This window comes from Brienomyrus brachyistius, unplaced genomic scaffold, assembly GCF_023856365.1.
Source record: "Brienomyrus brachyistius isolate T26 unplaced genomic scaffold, BBRACH_0.4 scaffold51, whole genome shotgun sequence".
NCBI classification, from domain to species: domain Eukaryota; kingdom Metazoa; phylum Chordata; class Actinopteri; order Osteoglossiformes; family Mormyridae; genus Brienomyrus; species Brienomyrus brachyistius.
This window is the reverse complement of record NW_026042326.1, coordinates 2,032,068-2,056,853: the sequence shown is the minus strand read 5'-3', so window position 1 is coordinate 2,056,853 and position 24,786 is coordinate 2,032,068. Positions and strand designations below refer to the sequence as shown.

The 24,786-nt window shown below is 39.7% G+C and overlaps 1 protein-coding gene across 2 annotated transcripts; it reads right to left on the bottom strand.

Annotated features, from left to right (window-relative positions):
* Positions 1–1,951: 1,951 nt before the first annotated feature.
* On the bottom strand, positions 1,952–15,818 carry LOC125723802 (activator of 90 kDa heat shock protein ATPase homolog 1-like). Of its 2 annotated transcripts, none has more exons than XM_049000596.1 (9): positions 15,424–15,818; positions 12,677–12,867; positions 12,232–12,314; positions 9,609–9,726; positions 8,910–9,001; positions 8,132–8,257; positions 3,636–3,737; positions 3,475–3,526; positions 1,952–2,883 (listed from the first exon to the last, which is right to left on the bottom strand). In XM_049000596.1, the coding sequence occupies exons 1-9, from the start codon at positions 15,501–15,503 to the stop codon at positions 2,711–2,713; spliced, it is 1,017 nt and encodes a 338-aa protein (XP_048856553.1). In that variant the 5' UTR covers positions 15,504–15,818; the 3' UTR covers positions 1,952–2,710. The 2 variants fall into 2 exon arrangements, with proteins under 2 accessions (XP_048856553.1, XP_048856552.1); XM_049000595.1 differs by lacking the exon at positions 15,424–15,818 and adding an exon at positions 13,682–13,809.
* Positions 15,819–24,786: the final 8,968 nt, after the last annotated feature.

Sequence of the window (24,786 nt, the reverse complement as noted above, 5' to 3'; positions counted from 1 at the left end):
CAGCAGTTGTCTACGATATCTAGGGACGACTTTGACAAGTTATCTATTGATCACTTAAAATCCGAAAAAGTTTTTACGTTAGTTATAACATTTTAGATGTTATAATGATTTTGAAACATGTACCTCGTTGTCTGTTGCGTTATTCATTCTGTATACATGAAATAAATTTACATCAGGATTAACATAGTACTGAAGCAATATCGTTACATGATGATCATTTTACTCTTTTATGTTATGTGCATGTGGGGTCATAAGCGTAGTGAGGCTTGAGTGCGAATTGTTCTGTGCATGCGTGAACTGGAAGGGGCCTGAAAGCGGCGGGGCATTAGGAGTGTGGCTGCAGCCGTATACTTCTCTGAACGTGGAGCCCAGATTCCTTGAAGTTTGTTTTAAAATAAATAAATAAATAAATAAAAATAAACTCCAGCCAACAAACAAGCAAATGTTCTCATTGACACACTTAACAAAGATAAAAACAAAATACAGAGGTATATGCACAGAATAAAGTAAGAAAATTAATCATAAAGGTAAGTTCAAGGCCGAATATACATCCAATGTCTTAACAGCTTTTTTTTTTTTAAAATCCATGCAAGGTTTAGAAATAAAATCGCATTCCCATTTTAAAGTCCTGGATCCTTCATGGTTTCTTCTTTGCCCATTTACACTTATGAAGAAAATATTTCCCATGTAAAATAAAAATGTTCAATATAAATTTCCTATTACGTTCAATATCATTTTTTCCATAAAAGAAAATAACATCCTTTTCCATTTTTTCCACATTAAATGTTCAACCAAAAAATGGACAATCATAAAAAAGATGACAAATAGATTCATCAACTCCAACTTTGTAATACCTGGTTTAATGGACAAATTAAATGGAGAGTCTTGAGACACCTCCCTCATTTTATTGGAGACACAACATCTATTATTACAAATTCAGACAAGTTTCTATTTGACACTACCAAATTCATTGATGCATCAATTTGCTTGGGGTATTGAATGTACCCGACACATTTTCCTGAACAGTTTATTACAGGATCTTTTATCGTTAATGTTCTCACCATCAAGCATAAGATTTATACTGTGAAAATGATCAACAGGATCATAACCCTGCAACAAATTCAATGAACCTGACAGTATAGTAATAGTTGCCTATTCTTTTTCAAATGTAAAAGTTCAATTTCCTGGGAGTTCCATATAGCATTTTGTTATTTCATAAATGGTCTTTTTTTTTTGAGGACAGTGAGTGGTTTAGTGACACACAGCCCTTCTAGTCCTCTAGCTGATTTATGTTAAGGACAAAATGGCAAAGTAATATAAAAGTCCATGCAGATGACATTTGTATTGATTAAACCTTGGTCAAAGCAAATATTATTTTATTCCTGTTTTATTAAAAAAATTATGTAACCCCGATTAATCCTGGCAACATTAATTGCGTAATTAGTAATTATGGAATTGTAAAATTACTTTACTTATGCTGTTGATCTGGGTTTGATATTTATAATAATTTACGCATTATGCATTTCTTCTACATTAAGGGTCTAATTCTTGTGATCATGAGGAACAAAACTTCATTCCATTTCCCCATTAAATAAATCAGGCCTTTTAAATAGAAGTTGAACATGGTTTTAAGTGCAGCTCACACATAAATTAGTAGCACTTTAATAAAATTAATTGACGTACTACATTAGAAATTGATGGAACTTTCTGAATTAGCATGCAGGATAAAACTGGGATTAATCCCGATAGCTGCTTACCCCTTGCTAGGTTTTAAAGCACCAGCGTTCCACCAGGTCTGTCGTCTTTCTACACAAAACTGTGTGCAGCCAATGACTTTTTACACAATTCAGACGGAAGGACACAGTGTTTGGTCAAGGCCACTGGAAATACAGGCAGCAAACCCTCAACCCTATGTACAAATTCAGTTAACCATCTTCAAAGAACAGTGATCCAAAATTAATTATTCATTTTATTTAAATAGGGACGCAAACCCTAGCAAACACATTATACTAGTACAGGAAGCCTTTAAAATTACACATGTGCCATTACAGTTGTCCTGTGTAGTAATCCCCTAACTTTACCAGCTGCTGATTTACACTTGAATGGCAAACATTGCAATAAATCGTCTGAACATAGAACATTTAAATACATTGCTCACGCCATTACATATATATTCAATAAAACAAATTTGACTTACAGTACTCAGGCAAATGCTGTAAATGAAACAATTATAACGGCAATCCTGTGTTAAGGGGAAATATTTTTCAAACTTAATTGGTGTGCGGAACTCTTGAGGCTTTTACACACATTCAATCTTTTTCATTATAAAAAGGCTAAGCAAACTCAAAATGGTATTTTATTCATATTAACATGACAAATGAACAAAAAGGCCCGATTAATTACTCTTTTTGAATACACAAATTGATCGTTTTTCCGTTGCAATTCCTATTTACTTTCTTGCTCCTTAAAATATTCACAGAACCTCAGACTATAAAACCCATGTGCAAAGCTGAACTACTACATGGGGCACAAAGGCACAGTTCATTCATGCGTGCTGTGCAGCTGGTGTACAGATCCAATCACCCTAGAAATGAATGCAATATACATGAACAAAACAGAACAAGCGAACACGCTTCCGTTTTCTGTTCTGTTTTGTTTCCAGTTCAGAGGTCAAGAGGGAGGAGCTCCACCACACAGCTACTTCAGTACTTCAGTAGAGTCGAGCCCCATAGCCAAACGTCTGTTTGATGGCCTCAAAGTAATACCGCTGCCAGCCGCCTTTGGTCCTGTCCTCCTCGCTCACCGGCACCCCCGTGCACTCCAGCTTCAGCTCTGTCTCACCTCCACGCTCCACAAGATGTACGGTGATACTGGCATAGTGCTCTAAGGGAGATGAGCAGGGCTCTCAATGTGCGCAAATGAATGGTCCGCATAAAGCTCTGAGGTGTACTAAAATGGCAGTACAACAGTACCATCATGCAGACCTTTACCTGTATTACACAGATTGTGGGCGAACCCCCCAGCAAAATATCACAAGGGAATTTAATAATGTGACTTGGCTATAGTCCTACTCAGTTGTAGCACATGAATGAACAGGTGCAGAATACTTTGAGAAGTCACACAAAATTATGCTTTTAATAAAGGCTGGGAAGAGTATGTCAGCCAAGATGACAGAATAGCGTTGCTTTTGAAATATAAGTATGAAAAATCTGACACCACTCAAGCCTAATTTGGGGGGCTAGGGATGTGGGAGGAGTTAGGATTAGATGGGGGAGGGGGTGGACTGGGGAATACATTATTATAATGCTGATAATTGTAATCATAATTAGATGCTAATTGAAGTTTGAAGGTACAAACGAGGTTCAGTGTGCATACAGATAGGGTTGAAATAAATATCTGACTTGCAATGTTAAGCAGATAATTAAGCAGACGCTTAATTATGACTGAGAATACTATTGGAAAATGACCACCTACCACTAGGCCACGTCTTAAACCGCCATTTCATGACAATCTTCTCATCTGGAACCTGAAAAATATAGCATTTTTAGGTTCTTGTTGGTTAAGTAAAGCAATTATAAATCAAACTATAAATCAAAAAGTACAAACTCTTAAATGAAAGGAAGTCTCTCTCTTACCAGCTCCTTGAACTCTCCACAGACATTCCCATCCAGCAGCCGAAATTTCCCTCCTTTGTCACCGTTGACCGTGGCTGGTCCATGAGTAAATGCCTGCACCATCTACAGACAAGGGAGGGGAAAAACAACAAAAACAAAACTTACAAACCTGACTGAAACATAAGCTAATAAACATTCTACATACATGGTTACAAGGACCTCTAGCTAGAATAATGTATAATGATTTATTCCAGTAAAAAAAAAAAAAAAAGCCGACAACTAACAATGATAGCTTTCATTTAGAACAAAATCCAACTGTACATCAGGATTACTGTGATTCATTCCCCAACTCTATTCAAGAAAGTGGTGCTTATTCTCCCTTTATGCTAACTTCACACTACATGCTTTTAGCTTCTGTATGCAGACCGTTCTTAGAGCCAACAAAACCTTCATATTGAAGACCAATTGGTGTTTGATCAGCACTGGCAAAATTGACACTCGATCTGTATGCTTAAACTGTTCAAAGACACAACCCAATGAAGTTGCCAATGCATCACAGATGTCCATTAGATATCTTGCAGGCTAAATATCTGGACCCGTCAGTGACTCCAAATCCTGTAGTGGCTGACAATGAGCATGGCGATGAGAGCGCAAGACAGAAGGTGAGGCAAAAGTCAAGGAATGGATTTCAATAGGTGTAAAAAGTTAAACTTGTTTAGAAACTGTTCAAGGAATGTTCCCACCATGAGTGGCGAGAGCGTCAAAGCGATTGGAAGCCATTCATTCTGAATGGGAAGCCACGTCGCCAGGCAGAGAAGAGCAGTATCGAGGTATATACAGAAATCCAGAGTTAAATTTAACACCTTTTAATACTTACTCAATATTTAAAACCCCCACGACATTGAGTTGCACCTGTTTTTAAACAAGTTTCAAACTGATTTAAAGGTTTATAATATTACACAATCTTGGCCTGTACAACAGAATTTAAATAGGGAACATGCGTAAACAGAATAAATTTAGTGACTGATTTTGAAAACATCTTGCATTTGTTTAACTTCTTCAGTCACAAGTACATACCTTTATCCACTAGACTACTCATGGCAAGTGCCTTAATTGTTTGGCTTTTCTTCAATGAGTTTATCGATTTGCACCAGTTGACTAACGGCTTTCGTTCACACATTCCTGATTTATGAGTTGTGCATCGCATATGCGACCGGAGAGCATTACCCCCATCCAGGTGATATGATGATGGTGGCACAGGAGGTAGTGCTCTCGTTCGGCAACTGGAGGGTTGCAGGTTCGAGCCCTGGTTCCTCCTGACCCCATCAAAGTGTCTTTGAGCAAGACACTGAACCCCAAATTGCTCCCGGTGAGCAGGTTGGCGCCTTGCATGGCAGCCTCCGCCACCGGTGTGTGGATGAGTGTGTGAATGTGAGGCATGAAATGAAAAGCGCTTTGAGTACTCGTAGGAGTAGAAAAGCGCTATATAAATGCAGTCCATTTACCATTTATGTTTTCTTTGTAGAAAAAAACAGAACAGTAACCCTCCGATTTTTTCCTGCTACCGGGCTTAGCCAGTCCATAATACCTTATTTGCCTGGCACAGAGAGGCTTATCAACTTCTCAGTACACGTCAGGTACCCCACTATATAGAAAAGGTGATATTGTGCTGGCCCAGACTGATTTACTGCTTTAAAAATCAGATGGAAACAAGGCATGTCATACTATAGTGCACAAAGGTGTGAATGAGAGGACAGGTTTCCATGCTCATTTTAATTAAAGCTTATACATTTAATTAAATTTATGATTTCTGAAGACAGCTTGTTTAAGTGTCTAGGTTTATTAATATTTATTTGAATCAACTTGTTAACTTTAGTGCGTGAACAATAAAAATTTTGTGAATCTTAATATGTATATTAAATTAATAATATTTGTATTTATACATTTTAGTTTGGTGGAAATTTATTTCTTATAATTTAATTGTATAAGTTGAAAAAAAAATACCCAAATATTTTTCTGTGTATAGGGAGTGGATGTAATGAATTAGAACTACTCACATTACTGGAATTAAGCAGTGTTTCAGATACTTGCATTTTAAGTATATTTTTAAGTTGTAATTTATGCTGTTTGAGTAATAAAAGCAATCTACTTCAAAGTTTAGTTAACTTCACTGTCTTAAATAGTAATGTTATCCATCCATCCATCCATCCATTTTCCAAACCGCGTATCCTACTGATATGGTACAATTGAATACTCAAATGAAATCTGGAAACTTTTCGCATTATAGTATGACATACCTTGTTTCCATCTGATTTTTAAAGCAGAAAATGAGTCTAGGCCAGCACAATGTCACCTTTTCTATATAGTGGGGTACCTGACGTGCACTGAGAAGTTGATATTTGCCTGGATCAGAGAGCTTTATGGTATTAAAATGGGCATGGAAACCTGGATTCTCCTTCACACCTTTGTGCACTATAGTATGACATGCCTTGTTTCCATCTGATTTTTAAAGCATTAAATCAGTCTGGGCCAGGACAGTGTCACCTTTTCTATATAATGGGGTACCTGACCTGTACTGAGAAGTTGATATTAGCCTGGTACAAAGAGGTTTAAGGTACTAAAATGGTCCCCCTACAGGCACAATTACATCATTGCATTGGGCTGTGAAGCATTTAAGGTGGACCAGAAAATCCAAATAAGGAGCTGCGAATAAGTAGCTAACTTCAGCCTTGTGTTTATACTCCACCCCTGCAGCCGCCGGCAGATCTCGCTCCACGTCATGTTGGAAAAAGATCTAAAATTTAATACCTAGTAAACTTGGTGTAATACCTTTTAATACTCTTTAATGGGCTTAATATTTGCTCATGTGATTTACTACCTTTCAATACCCTGCGGACACCCTGAGTATGGTGCTTTGCATCATGATTTGGGCAGTCAACTTCATGGTAGTGAGCTATGATACGGTTTGGCGACAACCAATCGGAATGTAGAGATGCTCCACTAAAGAGTTCCACAGAACACGAGCATGTAAACTTTTGTTCTGATCAAACAGTTCCCAAGCACTGTCGGGGTATAAACTGTGAGATAGAATATGTCTCCACATTGCATTTTTACCGTCTAGACACGGTAAAACATAACCGTGTTTAGGCAGCATAAAACTATGCTTAAAAAAAATAAAAATCAAGCAGATATGCATTTTTATACTGTGTCAGCACAGTATGTAGATATACGTGTTTAAAAAGGTCTTTCAGCACTAGGATATACCTATGCTAATAATTTTCTATCCAAGGGCAAAGGTTTCAGTCTGTAATACATTATATTGGTTGCCATATGATAATACTTGATTTTTAATCATAGACACTGAAATTTAAATTGCGTGAAAATTTCAACATTGAGGTTCATGATGTTGTCTCATACACTGAATTAATATGTCTGACTTGGAGCAAATGAAGAAAAAGGAGCAAAAAGTAGTAAAGGATGGAGTTTAAGCCCCAGACAGCCCAAAATAAAATTATATAAACACTGTTATACATTGCCATCAACAGATCTAGCTTATCTAGGCTATTGAATGCACACTCTTACATGCATTAATTTTATGTTCATGTATTTTTTACTGAGACGTTTCACCAATATCATTAAAGTGTGTTTCATACAGAGACAAAAACATTGAAGCATAGACCAAGATGTTTGAAATTATTGGTGATCCAGATGAGCTGGTGAAGTGCATAATATTTTTGATGGGGGGAAAAAAAGAAGGATATCGCATACTATTTCTGGTGCCATGCGAAACAATGCAAATGATCAGTAACTTTAATGTTACTTATTCTAGCAGTAGTGTTCATCTTAATTACATGTGCTTTGACAAATTACATCCTATTGGCAGTTGGCACAAAGATAAGTTATGTTTGTTTGCCTTGCAGCCGCTTTAATAAGTTTCCAAGACCCAGCATTGTGAACAACTTTGTCCCACCTACTACATCTACATCAGAGAGTGTCCCCAGCATTCACTAGAGTAATGGATAGGGCAGCCAGAGTGAACATTGACTCTCGCAGCCCACAGTGTGAACATACAGTTATTGTTCAAGGATATTATATTAGGCTACATCATATGTAGCATCACTGAAAACCAAAGGTATGTGACACTGTTTCCTGAAAGTTCTATGTATACATCAGTTAATTTACCACATGTTTGTAAATATCCAGCACACATGTTGTCATTTGATTAAAGCATTTGAATCTGTATCGCGTTGACACAGGAATTTTCATTTTCCGGGGTCATTCTTGTGTGAGATTTCATGACAAAATATAGCTTGGATACCAGACAGACTCATCAGCGATTCCACCTGGTTAAAGATCTTGTAGCATGTGACCCGCTGTTGCTGATCAGTTGTGTAGTGTTTAAACCACAATGACTTCAAGATTCCTGGCTACAAGATGACAAGTCGTGTAGTGTGAACATAGCATTAGGTGGCTGAAAAAATACAAGTTAAACGGACAATTTGTGCATCTGTGCTCACCTCCTCATTGAGAAAGACTCTGTAGAGTTCCTCTGGTGAGGTGAGAAATGTTTCCTTCAGATTGAATTTGCAAGTAGGAATCTTTACACCAGTGCTGGGTGAAGGGGTGGAGCTGACAGTTCCTGGCTGTAGGGAGAAACAGGGGTCTTCAGAAACATTGTGCCTTTATCTACTAACCCAAAAAGAGTATCCTTTCCTCCTGCATCAACATCTAAACTTGGTTTTAGTAAAAATGCATGTAAACCATTGAGCCAGAGGAAACTGATTTGATGGCACATATTTTGTGGTTATGGTGCGGTCCTAAGGAACAAACCCTCCAGAGCCTGAGCTACATGATTTGTGGCTCCTGAAGCAGCAGGATATCGCTGGCAACTTTGTGACAGAGTGGTTTCAACCTATCTACATAAGCCCCTTCCACATGTGCACCAGGACAACACAGCATGAACTGAAAAGAAAAATAACTCATACCAACCATACATTCCACAAAAGAAGAGCTGGGCAGACACCCATGTTACAGGTAGTTATATATTAACTATGCCATACAGTTAGTGATACTATTTTGCAATGAGGATGTTTAAATAGCCATGGCCAGAATATACTGGATTCTCATCCAGTATCAAATATTTTATCTACAGATACCCGTCTGAGAAATTTTCCCATTATAACAACTGGAGCTATGATTTGGACAGCCCACCAGTCCAGCCAGGCAGCCAATCCCATTTCACCAAACCCCACATGTGACCAGAGTGTTCTGCCTGCGCAGCCCATCAACACCCACCTGTAAATTCTGAGTGTTTCCCTTGGACTGGGGAGTCGGCGGTTGCTTGTTCATACCATTGGCCGTGGGGAGGATCATGCCCTGGGTGAACTCTGAGAAGAATTCATTAATCTATTTCTCCAAATCAGCAATTGGTTGTGAGTCACATTACTTGTAAGCAGTTTTGGGGGTACTGAGTTACAATGTAATGTGTTGCATGTAATGTATTGCATATACTTCATTATGGGAGAAAGAAATATAAAGTAAAGCATTACAGTGAAATTTCAGTAATCACATTAGTGGAGATATTCTCATCATTTTCAATTTACTCCACGAAGACAAGAATATTACTGTGAAACATAAGCTACGCCCAGGTCAGAAACACCTTTCTACCACTGTCAATAAGATGGGCAACCTGTCCAAGCACCCGATAAGACAACAGGCAAAAACAAAAGTATTGAAAATAAAGTAATGATGACTATATTTGTTGATATATTTTTATGCAGCAAAATGGGCGAATTTGTAGTTTTAGAGAGCAGCTCAAAAGTGAAGTAACGAGTAGAGTAATTACTTTTTATAAGGAGGAACAAGTAAATTAATACCAGTACAATTTAACGAATTGGCAACTTATAACTACTTTTTTGTGTAACAACCCCAACACTGCTCGTAGTACTGTAGTTACAATCTTCATATTACAAAGCATAAAGGTGCTAGGCTCACCTGTTTTCAGGTATTCTACGTAGCCCCCCAGCACGGTCCTTATTTTCTTTACCCCCTCCTTCTTCATCAGGGTTAACAGGGGGGTGTCAGGCTCATCCTTACAAAGTGACACACTGATCTGCCAGAAGAAGTAAATGACACTTCGCACAGTACTCAGAGCTCATATACACACTGACAGCTCCCCATTCATTGCATCCTGTGATCAGATGGTCATTGATTTAAATCCCCCAGCAGAGTGCTTATATCTCCCTTGGGCCTTTAAGCAAGGGCCTTAACACCAAAAAATCCAGGGGTGTCAGATAAATGCACTCTGACCCCAAGCTTCGCTCTTATGTGTGTCTGTGTATCTCATGGGAAATGTAAAAACTGGGTCATTCCATATCAAATCATCACACTTTCGAACCTCATCGTCGCGGATTTTAATGAAGCTTGGCATGCTGATTAGGTCACATGAGTAATCCATGAAACTGAAATTGGGCGTCTCTTGGACCAATATTGAGGGAGATTTAAGTGAACAAATTTGAAACTTTTTTGGGGGGGGAGTATGACAATATTTATCCTTAATATAAGCTGCACAGAAATGGTCCTCATATTGTTTTAAAGCTATTGTCTAGCTATATAGATTGAACAAAAAATATGCCATCCCCATATGAATAAATTACTATGTAATGACTGATTAAAATATCAAAAATTCAATAACAAAAATCCTTTATTTCAAAATTTATCAATTTTTTAATAAAGCTAGTTCATGATGTCATGAACATCTCCAGAAAAAAATTGGTCTTTGGTTTTTGAGTTGTTGCTGAGATATCATTACTTATGTGAAATGTGTGCATGTGCATGGTACAGGGTTATTATTTTTCATGACAGCTACAACTATTGCCAGAACTAGCTGTGGAAATATAATTTAAATGAAAACATTTTAAAATTACTATTAGAAATGAATAAAAAGACAATATTGCCAAAGTAACTGGAAAAGAGAATTAATGGTACAATGAGAATAGTTTATATTCCTCTTTCGTTTACACTTCTGACTAGACACTTGCCTACTAAAAAGGGCATTCATTTGTCAAAAACCTGAAAAACTAATAAAAATAAACAAACTAGGTAGGTTTTTATGCTACTAGGGCAAGGAAAGCATTTCAACATTGGTTTAATTAGGTTCCAGAACCCGTCATGAATGAGAAGGATTCACGGATGTTTGGTAGAGTGACTAAAAATGGTAATATGTGCTTATTTTTATAGTTTAAACCCTAAATATGACCCCAGTCATGCTCCGAAAACACTTTAAGTTCATTTAAAAGTCAGCTTAATACATTACCTTTAAAAAAAAAAAAGTTTGATGTAAAAATTGAGTACAGTATTGCCTATCACACTAGCACATTTACAGTACAGTATACTAATGTTACGGTTTTCTAACTAATGCGGTTTTCTTTTGCATTCACAGTAAGGTAAAATGAGTAAACGAACGGGACTGTAAACTTATTGACAGAAGTCATATACATAACAAAGGTACAATTCAATAAAATACGCAAAGGAAACATGTACATATAATTTTTGCAGATCTGTGAATTCACGAATAACAAAGTGTGAATGCACGGGGGCTGACTGTACTCTCAATTTATAGTCCATCAGAGCCTTTGATGCAGCTATTGTGTCTGATTGAAATTGTGTATGTCAGCCCTGTTGCTGTCACAGGTTCAACTACTAAGCACATTCTGATGATCCATAACAAGTCTATCAGGACGGCATGGGAATGAATAGGATGGAGATGGTCCATGAGGATGTAAAAAGCTTAGTCTCAACTCTGCAGTGCTAGGCATAGTTTCTTCAACACATCCTAGCCACCAATTATCATCATATGCAGCCACAACATAACCTTTGATGCTTGTAGCTCAGTGTGCACTTACAATGAGCCGATTTGCACACTGCACTCACCTCTGATGAATGCAGGGCATTTATTAGCCATGTGAGCCATTTCAATAGTATTGCAAGTACATGTATCTGCCATTAATGAAGCTTCCACTACATTTCAGTGTAGCATATTTGTAACCTTAATTAATGTTATTATTTACACCTGTGTTATATTATTTCATTATTTCATTTCAGTTTGGCTGCCATTAAAAAGGCCCATTAGTGATATGATATGTGATGCTACATTTAAGTCAAGGTCAAATTTTCAAATTGATTTTGAAATACAGGTTTTTTGTTATTGAATTTTTAATATTTTAATCGGTTATTACACAGAAATTATTCATATGGGGATGGCATATTATTTGTTCAATCTATAGAATTGGACAATAGTTTTAAAACAATATGAGGACCATTTCTGTGCAGCTTATATTAAGCTAAATATAGCCAGTCAAAGTCATAGTCCCCCCCCAAAAAAGTTTCAAATTTGTTCACTTAAATCTCCCTCTATATTGGTCCAAGACACGCCCAATATCAGTTTCATGGATTACTCATGTGACCAAATCAGCATGCCAAGTTTCGTTAAAATCCGTGATGATGAGGTTCGAAAGTGTGATGATTTGATATGGAATGACCCAACTAAAGAATTTCTATATACATGCAGCTGCATTTGTACAATGACCAAATACTGTTTCCTCCTTAAAATACTTACATCTATGTCATCCATGTCATTCTCATCAGACAGGTTGGGAATTTCTAGGTTTCCTTTATATACGATTCCAGTAGTTGATGTTCCTGAGAAACAACATTCCAGTGAGGGCTCTGAGATCATATGTAACAAGCAACCCCTCATAGGCACCCTGAGGGGATATCCCAAATTTAAAGTTTTATTTATTTATACTCAGTCACCTAGCTACAGAACTGTGAACAGAAGACATAAAGAGTCCCACTGGAAGACCATAAGGGAAATCAGTTAAAGCTGAAAGCTAGAGAAACACCATAACAAAACACCAAAGTTCAACATCCAGTGTTTCACAGGCTAAAGATATTCCATAGTCCCACTGGACAGTTTAACTGTATTTTTATTAAATTGTTTGAATATTTATGCAATTTACCCAAACAAGCTTACTCAACACAAACCATTGGCAGTAACTCACCTGTCCACTTGGCCTTCACGTCCCACTCATAGAAGTAGATAAGCTTGCCTTTCCGGTTGTTGATGGACGCCTCGCCCTCCAGCTTGCTCACCTCCGCAATCTCGCAGCTCCCCTCCTTGCTCTCCACACAGACTCCGAGGAGCAGCTCTTTCAGCTTGTCTGAGGACCAAGAGGTCACATCCCGCTCCGTCCTGCACAGTTAGAGGGTTGAAGTAAGGAGAGGAATTCATGAGCTCCTGCTGATCAGTAAGGAACTCAGCAAGATTTTAGAAATGTCTTATGACATTTGGCCACTAGCAAAGATGACAATTATTTTCTGTATCTACATTTAAATATTACATTTGTTTTTTAATATGCTTGCAAATATGGAGCACACCCCTGCCCATATTAATAACTGGATACGTTTCTCTGTATTTTAACACTGTTACCTGTATGAATACTCTTCCATTTCCTTTACTAATTCCTGTCCCTATATCAGGGGTGTCAAACTGCAGTCCTGGAGGGCCGGAGCCCTGTGTAGCTTACTTCTTTCCCTGTTCCACCACAAATGATTCAGCTCAAGAGTTATGTGGTAATTAGTACAAGTTGAATTACGTGTGTTAAATGAGGGGAAACCCAAAAATGTGCAGGGCTCTGGCCCTCCAGGCATGGAGTTTGATACCTGTGCCCTATAGGATACAAAAACAGCCGGTTCCCCCAGCCCCCATAAAGGCTGCTGTCCTCTTCCTTGTGAGCTCCGGAAATAGCCTCTGTAGCCTATTCAAATGGGTGTCTGGACGGCTTTGAAGCTTGAAATATATCATATAACCACTACACAGGGTTCTCTGTCTCTTTCTTGCAAACAAAAGAGGACGGGACATTCTAAAATGCTTAATGTGAAAAAGCTTAATGTAAGTACTAAAACAGCCACAAAAATTACCAAATTTCTCACACACATATCTGGTCACAAAGACTGTCATCTGACAAAAAATCAAATCGAAATGCTAGGAATATGGACTTTCTTACGTTAAGTGTTTTCCCCTCCATTGACACCTATTATAAGGAAAAGGCTTAATGTCACTTAATGCACCAAAATAGCCACCAAAAATCACCAAATTTCTCACACACATATAAGGTCATAAAGACTTTTCTTTGCAGCAACTTCAGATTAATATTTTATTAGTACCATTTGTAATAGTTATACACACACACACACACACAATAGTAATTATATATACAAGAATATTACAACAATTGTCATAAGAACATAAGAAATTTACAAACGAGAGGACGCCATTCGACCCATCAAACTCATCTGGGGAGAACTTAACTAATAGCTCAGAGTTGTTAAAATCTTCTCTCGCTCTGATTTAAAGGAACTCGGGGTTTTAGCCTGCACTACTTGAACAGGAAGACTATTCCATACTCTAACTACACGCTGTGTAAAGAAGTGTTTTCTCAAATTCAGTTTAAAATGTTCTTCTGCTAATTTCCACTTATAGCTATGAGTTCTAGTATTTAAACAAATATTGAAGCAGCCATTTGGTTGAACAGCATCCAGATCTGTTAGAATCTTATATACCTGGATCATGTCCCCCCTTAGTCTCCTTTGCTCAAGGCTAAACAGATTCAGCTCAGCTAACCTCTCCTCATAAGACATTCCTCTAAGACCAGGAATCATTCTTGTAGCCCTACGTTGCACCTTTTCCAAGGCAGCGATGTCCTTTTTAAGGTTTGGTGACCAAACCTGCACACAGTATTCTAGGTGGGGTCTTACCAAGGAATTGTATGATCATAGCATAACCTCCCTTGATTTACATTCCACACAGCTAGAGATGTAACCCAACATTCTGTTGGCCTTTTTAATTGTTTCCCCACATTGGTGAGAGTGGGACATGGAAGCATCAACATAAACACCGAAATCTCTCTTATAATCAGCTACCTTTATTTCAGAGAAACCCATAAAATATCTGTACTTTATATGTCTGCTCCCTATATGGATTACCTTACATTTATCTGTTAAATTTTATAATTGTATTACAATTGTATACAATTGTTATACAATTGTATAACTGTAACAAATATCCCTATAAACTGATATGTCTGTTATAAAAACACAATGATGAAATATTACCCTAAATTAAGCCTTTTCCTCATAATAGGCGTCAATGGAGGGGAAAACGCTTAAGGTAATATAAAGTCCATATTCATAGCATTTCTGTTTTGATTTTTTTTTGTCAGGTGAATGTCTTTAGGGCCAGATATGCGTGTGTGAGAAATTATGTGATTTTTGGTGGCTGTTTTGGTACATTAAACCTTATTAAGCTTTTTCACATTAAGCGTTTTAGAATGTCCTGTTACCGTAAATACATCGCACACATACGTACTAATAAATTCACTTTAAAATACCGAGGCACTTTCTTCCACGCAAGATTAATTAACATAGAGGCGTATCAATGTTCTCATTTCCAGATGTTTCAGTAGATTAATGAAATTACATTTGGCGAAATTAAACGTTAAATGCTAAGTGTGTGTTATATAGCCGATCATCCACAGTTTACTAGCAGCGCGGAGTGCCGCGGGGCGGCCGGCGAACCTCTCTCGCCGGCACCATGTGCATCACGAAGATTCATAAGGTGGAGCGTCGCGGCTGCTTTGGGCCGCCCGCACGACTCACAGTGTTCCGACCTAAAGTGACATTGACGCCGATCAGCGTGCCGTTATGGCCTGGCTTCTATTACGCTGTGCACTGCGATTCTGCACCTTACCAGTGCCAGTTGTTGACGTTGGTGGCGTCAGCTCTCTCCTCCACGATCCAGCGTGGATCCCCTTCTCCCCATTTAGCCATGGCAGCGCCGGTAGTTACAATGTCAGCTACAATGTTAACCTCTCGAATAAACGACGAAATCAGCAAAAGAAGGCGATTATCCTAACGGACCTGCCTATCAATCCAAAAATCTGCTTATTTTGTGAGACACCAACAATCGTTATAACTCCCCCGAGTTTTGACACGGGCCAATATTCGCAATGTAGTTGGCTCGCACTCTCCGTACTCCCCAGCAGATTTCCAGAACAGTCGTTGATGCGCCCGGCGTTTTATATGAACACCCAGTAGAACTTACTGGAAAGGGCGCTCAGTGTCACCACCAAATACTTCCTGACTAAAACTTTCCTGACCGTCACAAAATATTTCAGTTCCATTTAATTGACAGCAGTTCCTGAGGCAGGGCTGAGGTACAAAACCTAATTACTGATTAAGAATGGGTATAAATTAACCTAGAAAAGAAACACACTATGATTCAAACGGGAAAACAGGTAATTGCTAGATTAAGGTTCCTGCACTGAGGTTTTCCAGCCAATCGTGTTAAATATTGGTTCATTTCTCGAGGCTTCGAATGCTCGCTGGTTACCTGCTGGTCGAAAGATCTTAGACGCTGGGTGTGTTGTGATTCATTACAACATTATTACACTATAAGCCCCAACAAGTTTGGTGTACACAAAAAAAAAAAAAAAAACTGAGGAAACGCATATTATTAACTTAACACTGAAATGACCGTTTTGTTCCATTTCCAATCCATGAATGTATTAATCGGATATCTATGGTTTAGCACCGTATTCATCGGCAATTTATATCGTTTAGCACCGACCCTCTGCTGCCGTAGCAGACGCGTTGCTTGTTAAGACGATCTTAACAAAACGACGTCCTTAAAACGTCCTCAAAAGTCACGAAAACGTTTATAATCTCACTACTATGCATGATTTCTGATGTTTTGCAAAAAGCAGAGTATTCTACCTAATTTCGATGCCGATTTTATAAATATCAATTTTTCTGTGTCACGCATGGTTTACTTGGTATCTGATGAAAGTACACCTTGAGCAATGAGATTTAGCTTGCTGAGCTACTCACCATCCACATATGTTAAACTCAATGTTGGGGAAGTTACTTAAAAAATATAGCCCATTACAGACAGATGTGGAAAGTTCAGGTCCTGAAAGTACAAATCCAGACTAAGATTTTGTTTCAATGAACTACGGATAGGACCCTTAAGTGTGTCATATTGTTACTTTGAAAGAACTCAATTGAATCATGTACAGTGGTTCCACACAACTAGAATGAGTATATTTTTTAAATGAAACATTCTTTTTAAGTTGATGCATTCACTTTGAGTTCTGAGAACAGAACATAGTTCAGTTAATCTCATTCAAGTTTCACATCTAACCAAATCATGTTCATTCAACTTAAATTAGGTATATAAACTAACAGCACCCAAGGTTTATTTCACCCACTATCATGAAGAAGACTGCGAAATACTGACCCTACAGGGGTTTGTTCATAATATAATATATACATAATATAACCTGAGTGGCTATGGTTGTTAGTGAAATGCAGTTGTGGTTTTTTAGTTGGTCTAAGGCCATGTATATGCAGAAAGATGGTAGGGGAGTTGTGAGGCCCTTTGCTGTGCTGGGGCCTCTCAAGGCTCCACAGATCCATAAACTGGATCTGTGGCAACTTCTGAACAGCATTTCGCCCAGATGTTTCAGACTCAACTTGCTATGTGGGATTCCAATGGTCTGAACCCAAAAATCATGTTACCAATTGTTACTTTTGCATGGTAAATATTCAATTTAGTTCAATCCAGTTTATTTTATATAGCACCTTTCACAACAGAGTCACCACAAGGTGCTTTAGATGGATGTGTTGTGATACATTACAACATCATTACACTATAAACCCCAACAAGTTAAGTGTACACAAAAAATTAAAAAGTAATTAAGTTACCAAACAGTTTCAAGTGTACAACAAATGAAAAAGGAATGGTCCCATTGACTATTATTTAATAGTTCCTTTAAACTCAATAAAATAGATTTTACTGTACAGAAGTAGTTTTCTTACTCTTTACTCAAATATTTTTTGTTATGCATAATTAGTGCATTATTGCATACTACTTAAATCAGGTTAAGCCAACTCATTTGTTTTAACATTAACATAATTCAAGTTACTAAGGTAAAAAAAAAAAGGTACACCGTAAACCCAACTAAGTTCAGAAATATTTTGGAGTAACTGATTGCCTTAATTTTTCAAGTTAATTAACAAATCGGATTGAGGAAGTAGTACATAAAAACACAAAACTTTTATTTTCTTTCAAATATAGTCAATATTGTTGAGTTTTTTAAACGTTTGCGGTTTTATTTCACAATACTAACAAAAAAATTGTTGTTTGAACTTCAAATTAAGTACTATTCACTACTAATAAACATTAACTAAATAATAATAATTGATACTTTATTGATCCCTGAGGGGAAATTCTCTTTATGCCTCCCCCAGCTTACTCTCTGTAGGTGAGAGCAAGCTGGCTGTGAAGGGCAGCCACCTGTTGCAGCACCCCGGGAGCTGGGGGATAAGGGCCTTGCTCAAGAAGCAGCAGGCTGGGCCTTCTGATCACAGACACAGAGGCTTAGCCCACTGAACCAAATGCTGCCCCCAAAACTTACTTAGTTGCTAGAATTACTATGTTTGATTACTGTGTTAAATTGCTAAAAATACAATTCTTGATTTACTCATGTGTTAACTCAAACACTTCTTAAATCTATTCTGTATGGTTGCTATTAATCTATAAATTTTAATTAAATTCAACTTATAACATCAACTTTGTTCATGTAAGGCCATTTTGATTACCGGTCCTGGCCTTGTGGCCTTGGGTGATGGATAATATACACAGAAATATAGTTGAATCTAATCTAATACTCTACCAGTGCAGTACAGCTTGGGCCTTAATTGGGACCTGGAGTCTGACACGTTCACTTTCAAAGTCAACAATGAAGAGAAGCCCTTCACACACTGAGGGGTCCTATCAGTAGTGAACAGTGTGTACAACACAGTAGGATTTGTGGCTGCTGTCTCCATCTAAGGGAATTACAACTTGAGAAAGCTCACACAAGAGAAAGGCAACTGGAATTCTTCACTCCCTGAACAGATGGAAGGTCGATGGACATCTTGTCTAGACTCCCTAAATTACCAGTCACTTATGGATTCCACGGCCCTACATCAAGATTTCCCCATCCATGGGAAAAAGGAGAAACTTATTTATCTTCACAAACGTATGAACAAAGGCAATAGCTGCATTTGCTTACCTGAAGGCGGTGGACAGAGGTGGAAACTCCCACACAGGCTCTGTCATAAGTAAAGCGAAACTGGCAACTCAGCATGAACATGTGGTTCCAAGACTCAAGCTCTGTGTTGCTGTGGAGTTGGCAGATATTATTTAATCTGAGCTTGACATGCAGATAGATGTTACCATCTTCTGCAGGGATAGCAAAATGGTGCTGGTACTGTATTTATAATGAGACAAAGCACCAGGTTGCTCAGTGGACCTCCTTTCCTGAATCTGCATGTCCAAGAATCCATAAAACCTGACACATTGGAGTTGTAGTTCCAAACATGGATGCTGAAGTCCCGCACAGGTCGGCACACTTAGCAAACAGGCTGCTGTCAAACAGCTTGTATCTCAGTGTTTTTCTAAGTTCTCTTCATGGTGTTCTTTGAATCGTGCTAATCCCCATCATATCATACAGAGCTACCAGAACCATCCAAATAGAAGGAGTAGGAACAGCAGGAGAAGACACACATCCGAGCAACTCAGCCAGTCCAAGTGCACCATTATCCAGGCCGTGCTGTAAGAGGCATATGCTGAAAAAATGGCTTACATTACGATAGTCTCAATGACTATCGACCAGTAGCACTGACTCCAGTTGTGATGAAGTGCTTTGACAGCCTGGTCAGAGACTTCATCACTTTTTCACTTCCTGCCACCATAGACCCACTACAGTTCACTTACTGGCCAAATCGCTCCACCGAATGATGCTATTGCATATCTTCTCCATACAACCCTTAGCCAACTGGACTCTGGGAGAGGAAATTATGTGAAGGTGTTGTTTGTGGACTACAGCTCAGCATTTGACACCATAATCCCCTCAAAGCTCATCATCAAACTGAAGGACTTGGGACTCAGTCCCTTATTGTGTCAGTGGATTGTCAACTTCGTAACAGACAGACCACAAACAGTAAGGGTAGGAAAACATGTCTGGCCTCCAATTATCCTCAGTATTGGAGGCCCCCAGGGTGGTGTACTGAGTCTCCTACTGTACTCTCTGCACATGTATGACTGTGTAATGGTCGTTATGTGCATTTGCCTTTAAGGCACTACCCTTTTACCCTGAGCAGTATGTAAGCGCTCTAGCGAGAGTGAGACCGGGGAGAGAGAGTACGAGTGTTGGTCAGAGTCACAAGTGCAGGAAGCAAGACTCGAGAATGGTGGTTGTAGCCCATTCTTCTCCACATCTCTCCCAGAACGAGCTACTGTCTGACCCTCCCAGTAACGATGTGTGTGTAGGATTCTTGTAACTGTGAGTATGTGTATCCGGTTTATGCTAAATAAATGTGCCCGCCTCTGGAAAGTGACCGACTCCATGTGTGTTAGCCTTATTTAGCCGCTAGCTGCTACACCGCCCCGGCTCATGAAGTGCACCACACGTTCTGGGCAGGAAGAAGCGTTATAAGTGGTGCCCGAGCATTGTTCTATTCCAGTCTTTACAACTGCAATGTCAATGATGACATTGCCACGGTCAATTCCAGCTTGAATATCAAAAGCATATCCATTGTGATGGAGCAGGAATTCGTACTTAGTGATGTTTGTGACCTTGTTGGGATTGCTGTAGAAGCTGCTGGCATTGCTGCACTGTGCAGGAGTGGTGTAGACGCTGTGTGCACTTGTATTGTGTTGTGCGCCTGTTGAAGCGGTTGATTGGATTATTTGTAAGTATATTTGAGTGTTTGTGTGTCAGTACGGTTTCGTGGGTGGTTGTTGTTTCATTTAAATTTATTTATTTATTCACTCTCGGTCTGCGTGAGTACTTGCCTGTCCTTTTTAATAGACAGAATTAGTGTTATCGATAGTTGCGGGTGTCATGCGAGTGGTGTTTCTGTCCGCATACCTTCACAACAAACACCCGCGGGGTAATATCTAATATCGGTAACGTTAACTTGGAAAATAAAATGATGTGGTGGTTATGGGTGATTTTAATTTATCTGGGATACAGTGGGACACTGTAAATGAACTTGAGATGGTGGAATTAGTACAGGATTGTTTTTTTTACTCAGTTTGTTAATACTGGATGGTAGTGATCATAGCATGGTTAAATTTGAGATAAATTTTAGTCCAAAACAAAAGTATACAATGTTAGGAAGGCTAACTTTAATGGTATGAGATTGAAACTAGAAACTGTAAACTGGATGGAGCTAAATAGCAAAACGGTTGAAGAGGCGTGGGATTTTTAAACTCATTGTTGCAAGTGCAAGAGGACTTCATACCTGTTTCCAGCAAAACTAAATCTAGGAAACTAAGACCAAGGTGGTTTACTAAGGAAATTAAGAATAAAGTCAGGAGGAAAAGGGCTCTATTCCACAAATGGAAAATAACTAATGATTTCAAAATAAAGCAGGAGTATTTAAGTCTACAGGTCGAGTTAAAAAATAACATTAGACTCTCCAAGAGGAATGTAGAAAGGAAGATTGCATTGCAGGCTAAGGATGACATTAAAAGCTTCCTTCAATATTTTAACTCCAGAAGAACTCTAAAACCTGAAATCACTAATTTGCAGGATAGTAAGGGTCTTATAAATGAAAATGAAATTTATATAGTAAATAATTATTTTACATGGATGTTCAAGGGGTGGCATGGTGGTGCAGTGGTTAGCACTGTTGCCTCACACCTCTGGGACCCGGGTTCGAGTCTCTGCCTGGGTTACATGTGTGTGGAGTTTGCATGTTCTCCCCATGTCGTCGTGGGGTTTCCTCCGGGTACTCCGGTTTCCCCCCGCAGTCCAAAAACATGCTGAGGCTAATTGAAGTTACTAAATTGCCCGTAGGTGTGCATGTGTGAGTGAATGGTGTGTGAGTGTGCCCTGTGATGGGCTGGCCCCCCATCCTGGGTTGTTCCCTGCCTCGTGCCCATTGCTTCCGGGATAGGCTCCGGACCCCCCGCAACCCAGTAGGATAAGCGGTTTGGAAAATGGATGGATGGATGGATGATGGCAGCTTACCTATAGATTTAAAAGAGATGAGGGATATTATTAGCAAACCTTTAACTTTACTATTCCAGAAATCATTATCTGCTGGTGTGGTGCCCTGTGATTGGAAGCATGCTAATATAACACCCATATTCAAAAAAGGGGACCGAAGTAATCCAGCGAACTATAGGCCAATCAGTTCAACTTGCATAACTGTAAAAGTAATGGAAGCTATAATCCAAGTGAAAATGCAGATTACCTGGATTCAGATAACATTCTGAGGGATAGCCAACGTGGATTTAGGAGAGGTAGATCCTGTTTAACTAATCTATTTGAGTTCTTTGAGGACGCTACAAGAAAAATTGATCACAAAAAGGTCTATTGTCATGATCACTGCAGGCAGATGCGGCTGCACGGGAGCGGGGTCCGCAGGCAGATGCGGCTGCACGGGAGCGGGGTCCGCAGGCAGTGGCGGCTGCACGGGAGCGGGGTCCTCCGCTCTTCGGAGCGTGATCAGCGATCCTCTGCCAATCGCTCCAGGTTGTTAAGAGGCGTGGCGGGAGAGAACGCGGCGAAATCCCGCCCCAGCTGCGCGGCAAGCTGTTCCCCCTCCGGGGAGCCCCGTGTGGCCGGTTCCCCCATCACCCTCCAGTAAAGTCCCTGGAGGGTGAAGAACTGCTTGGCGAGGGCCAGGGGCTCATCCGGGACCTCCAGCTGGGGCGCAGCGCAAGTGGAAGGTAGAGGCAAAGAGGGCACCTTTGGCTGGGGGGCTGCAGCAGGCAGAGGCAAAGGGAGCGCCTACGGAGCTGCTGCTGCAGACGGCGGGACTGGCAGGTCCTGTGCCAGCGAGACTGGCGTGGCCCCTTTAAGACGCCAGGGCACACGTGGGATGGCGTCTCGCGCCGCTCTCCTCCCTCCCCAATTTGCCAGCCACTCGGGCCAGTAATCATACCGCGCGAGGGGCGGCAGCTGTTCTGCGGGGATGGGCTCCAGGTCCGGGAATACGAAGGGCTCGTCCTCCTCGTCCTCACTCGGAGCCCAGAGCCTAGCCAGGGAGCAGGGTCCCAGACCGAGTGGTCCCAGGTCTTGACCCAGGACGAGCTCCTCCTCCTCTCCCTCCAGAGGTAGCCAGGGGCTGGAGAGCGAGCAGGCGCCCAGATAGATCGGCTCCACCGGGACATTCTTCCTCCTCTGTCTCTTCTTTTTCTTCTTGTGGTCTGTCATTCTGTCATGATCAGGGTTGAGCAGACAGGCGATCGTGCGGGTAAGGCGTGCAAGGAGCAGGCAGACAGGCAAATACGGGAAATACTGGGGATTTATTAAGGAAACGCGGACTGGGAAACATCTCACGTATACAAACATCAATGACAGACAAGGGAAACAGGCAAGACCAGGACTTAAATAGGACGGGACTAATCAAAGTAAGTGGACAAAGCTGGAGACGATCAGGGAAGCACACGTGGGTAATCAGGGGCCGTGGCACACACGAGGAGCGGACGAGCCGGGCAGGACATCTATGATGTTATCTACTTAGATTTCCAGAAGGCCTTTGATGTCCCCCACAAATGGCTCTTAAGCTCAAAGCTGCAGGGATTTTAGGAACTGTATCAGTTTGGATCGAAAAGTAGTTAACAGACAGAAAGCAGCGAGTAGTTATTAGAGACACAATGTCACAGTGGGCCTGCATTCATAGTGGGGTACCGCAGGGTTCAATTTTAGGACCACTATTGTTTCTAATTTACATTAATGATATTGACACCAATACATACAGTAAACTGGTTAAATTTACAGACGACACCAAGGTGGGTGGTGCAGCAGATACTGATCTAGCAGCAGAGAGGCTACAACGGGATCTGGATTTAATTAGCAACTGGGCTGATACCTGGCAGATGAAATTTAACATAGATAAATGTAAGGTAATTCATGCATGGATCAAAAATATAAAGTAAAGATATTTTATGGGTTCCCCGGAGATAAAGGTAGCTGATTATGAGAAAGACCTTGGTGTGTATGTTGATGCTTCCATGTCCCACTCTCACCAGTGTGGGGAAGCAATAAAAAATATATAATTCCTTGGTAAGACCCCACCTAAGATATTGTGTGCATGTTTAGTCACTGTACCTTAAGGACATTGCTGCCTTGGAAATGGTGCAAACACAGGGCAACGAGAATGATTCCAGGTCTTAGGGGAATGCCTTATGAGGAGAGGTTAGCTGAGCTGAATCTGAATCTGCCTCCAGTAAAGGAGACATCAATACACGATCCAGGTGTATAAGATTCTAACTGGTCAGGATGCTGTTCAGTCAAATAGCTATTTTAATATTAGTTGAAATACTAGCACTCGTGACTGTAAGTGGAAATTAGCGGGAGAACATTTTAAAATTAGTTTGAGTTTGAGAAGTGTAGTGCAAGCTAAAACCCTGGGTTCCTTTAAATCAGAGCTAGATAAGATTTTAACAACTCTGAGCTATTAGTTAAGTTCTCCCCAAACAAGCTTGATGGGCCGAATGGCCTCCTTTCATTTGTAAATTTCTTATGTTATGTTCTTATAAGAATGATCATTTTTACTAGAAGGAATTGCATCTTTACTAGTAAAAATGTGTTCCAAAATTCCATTTTACTAGTCAAATACTCCCATTGACTTCCATTGTCTTTTTGCCTCACAATTGAATTGGCCGACAATTCAATTTCTACAAGAAAAAAATGTTCAAATTGTACAGATGCACTTTTTTTACTAGTAACAATAATTTTTTTACTAGTATGAATTAAGTTATGATGAGTAAGCCTTATATTAATAAAAGACAATTTGGCTTGCCATATTTCGCCTACTTATTTAATGTTAAAACCGTTTGCCATAGGGGCAGCAGCTAACCAGAGGATGTTAAATATAAAGAAGGAGGATAAATGCTAGTGATTCCACCGGTAAACAGGCACTGGATTCAAGATTCAAGATTTCATTGTTACATACATAGTCATACAAAGTACAACACGTAGTGAAATGCATCCTGAACCGCTCGATCTTTTTTAGACTGTACAAGTTATACATCCAATTATGTAAACTA

Excerpts from the sequence above, each read along its gene's own strand:
- LOC125723802 (XM_049000595.1), bottom strand. The coding sequence starts at position 13,785 with ATGTGTGTGAGAAATTTGGTGATTTTTGGTGGCTATTTTGGTGCATTA. Across the intron at positions 9,727-12,231 it reads ATGACATGGATGACATAGAT|ATCAGTGTGTCACTTTGTAA; the intron begins GTAAGTATTTTA and ends TTCTTCTGGCAG. Across the intron at positions 2,884-3,474 it reads GTTTAAGACGTGGCCTAGTG|AGCACTATGCCAGTATCACC; the intron begins GTAGGTGGTCAT and ends CATCTCCCTTAG.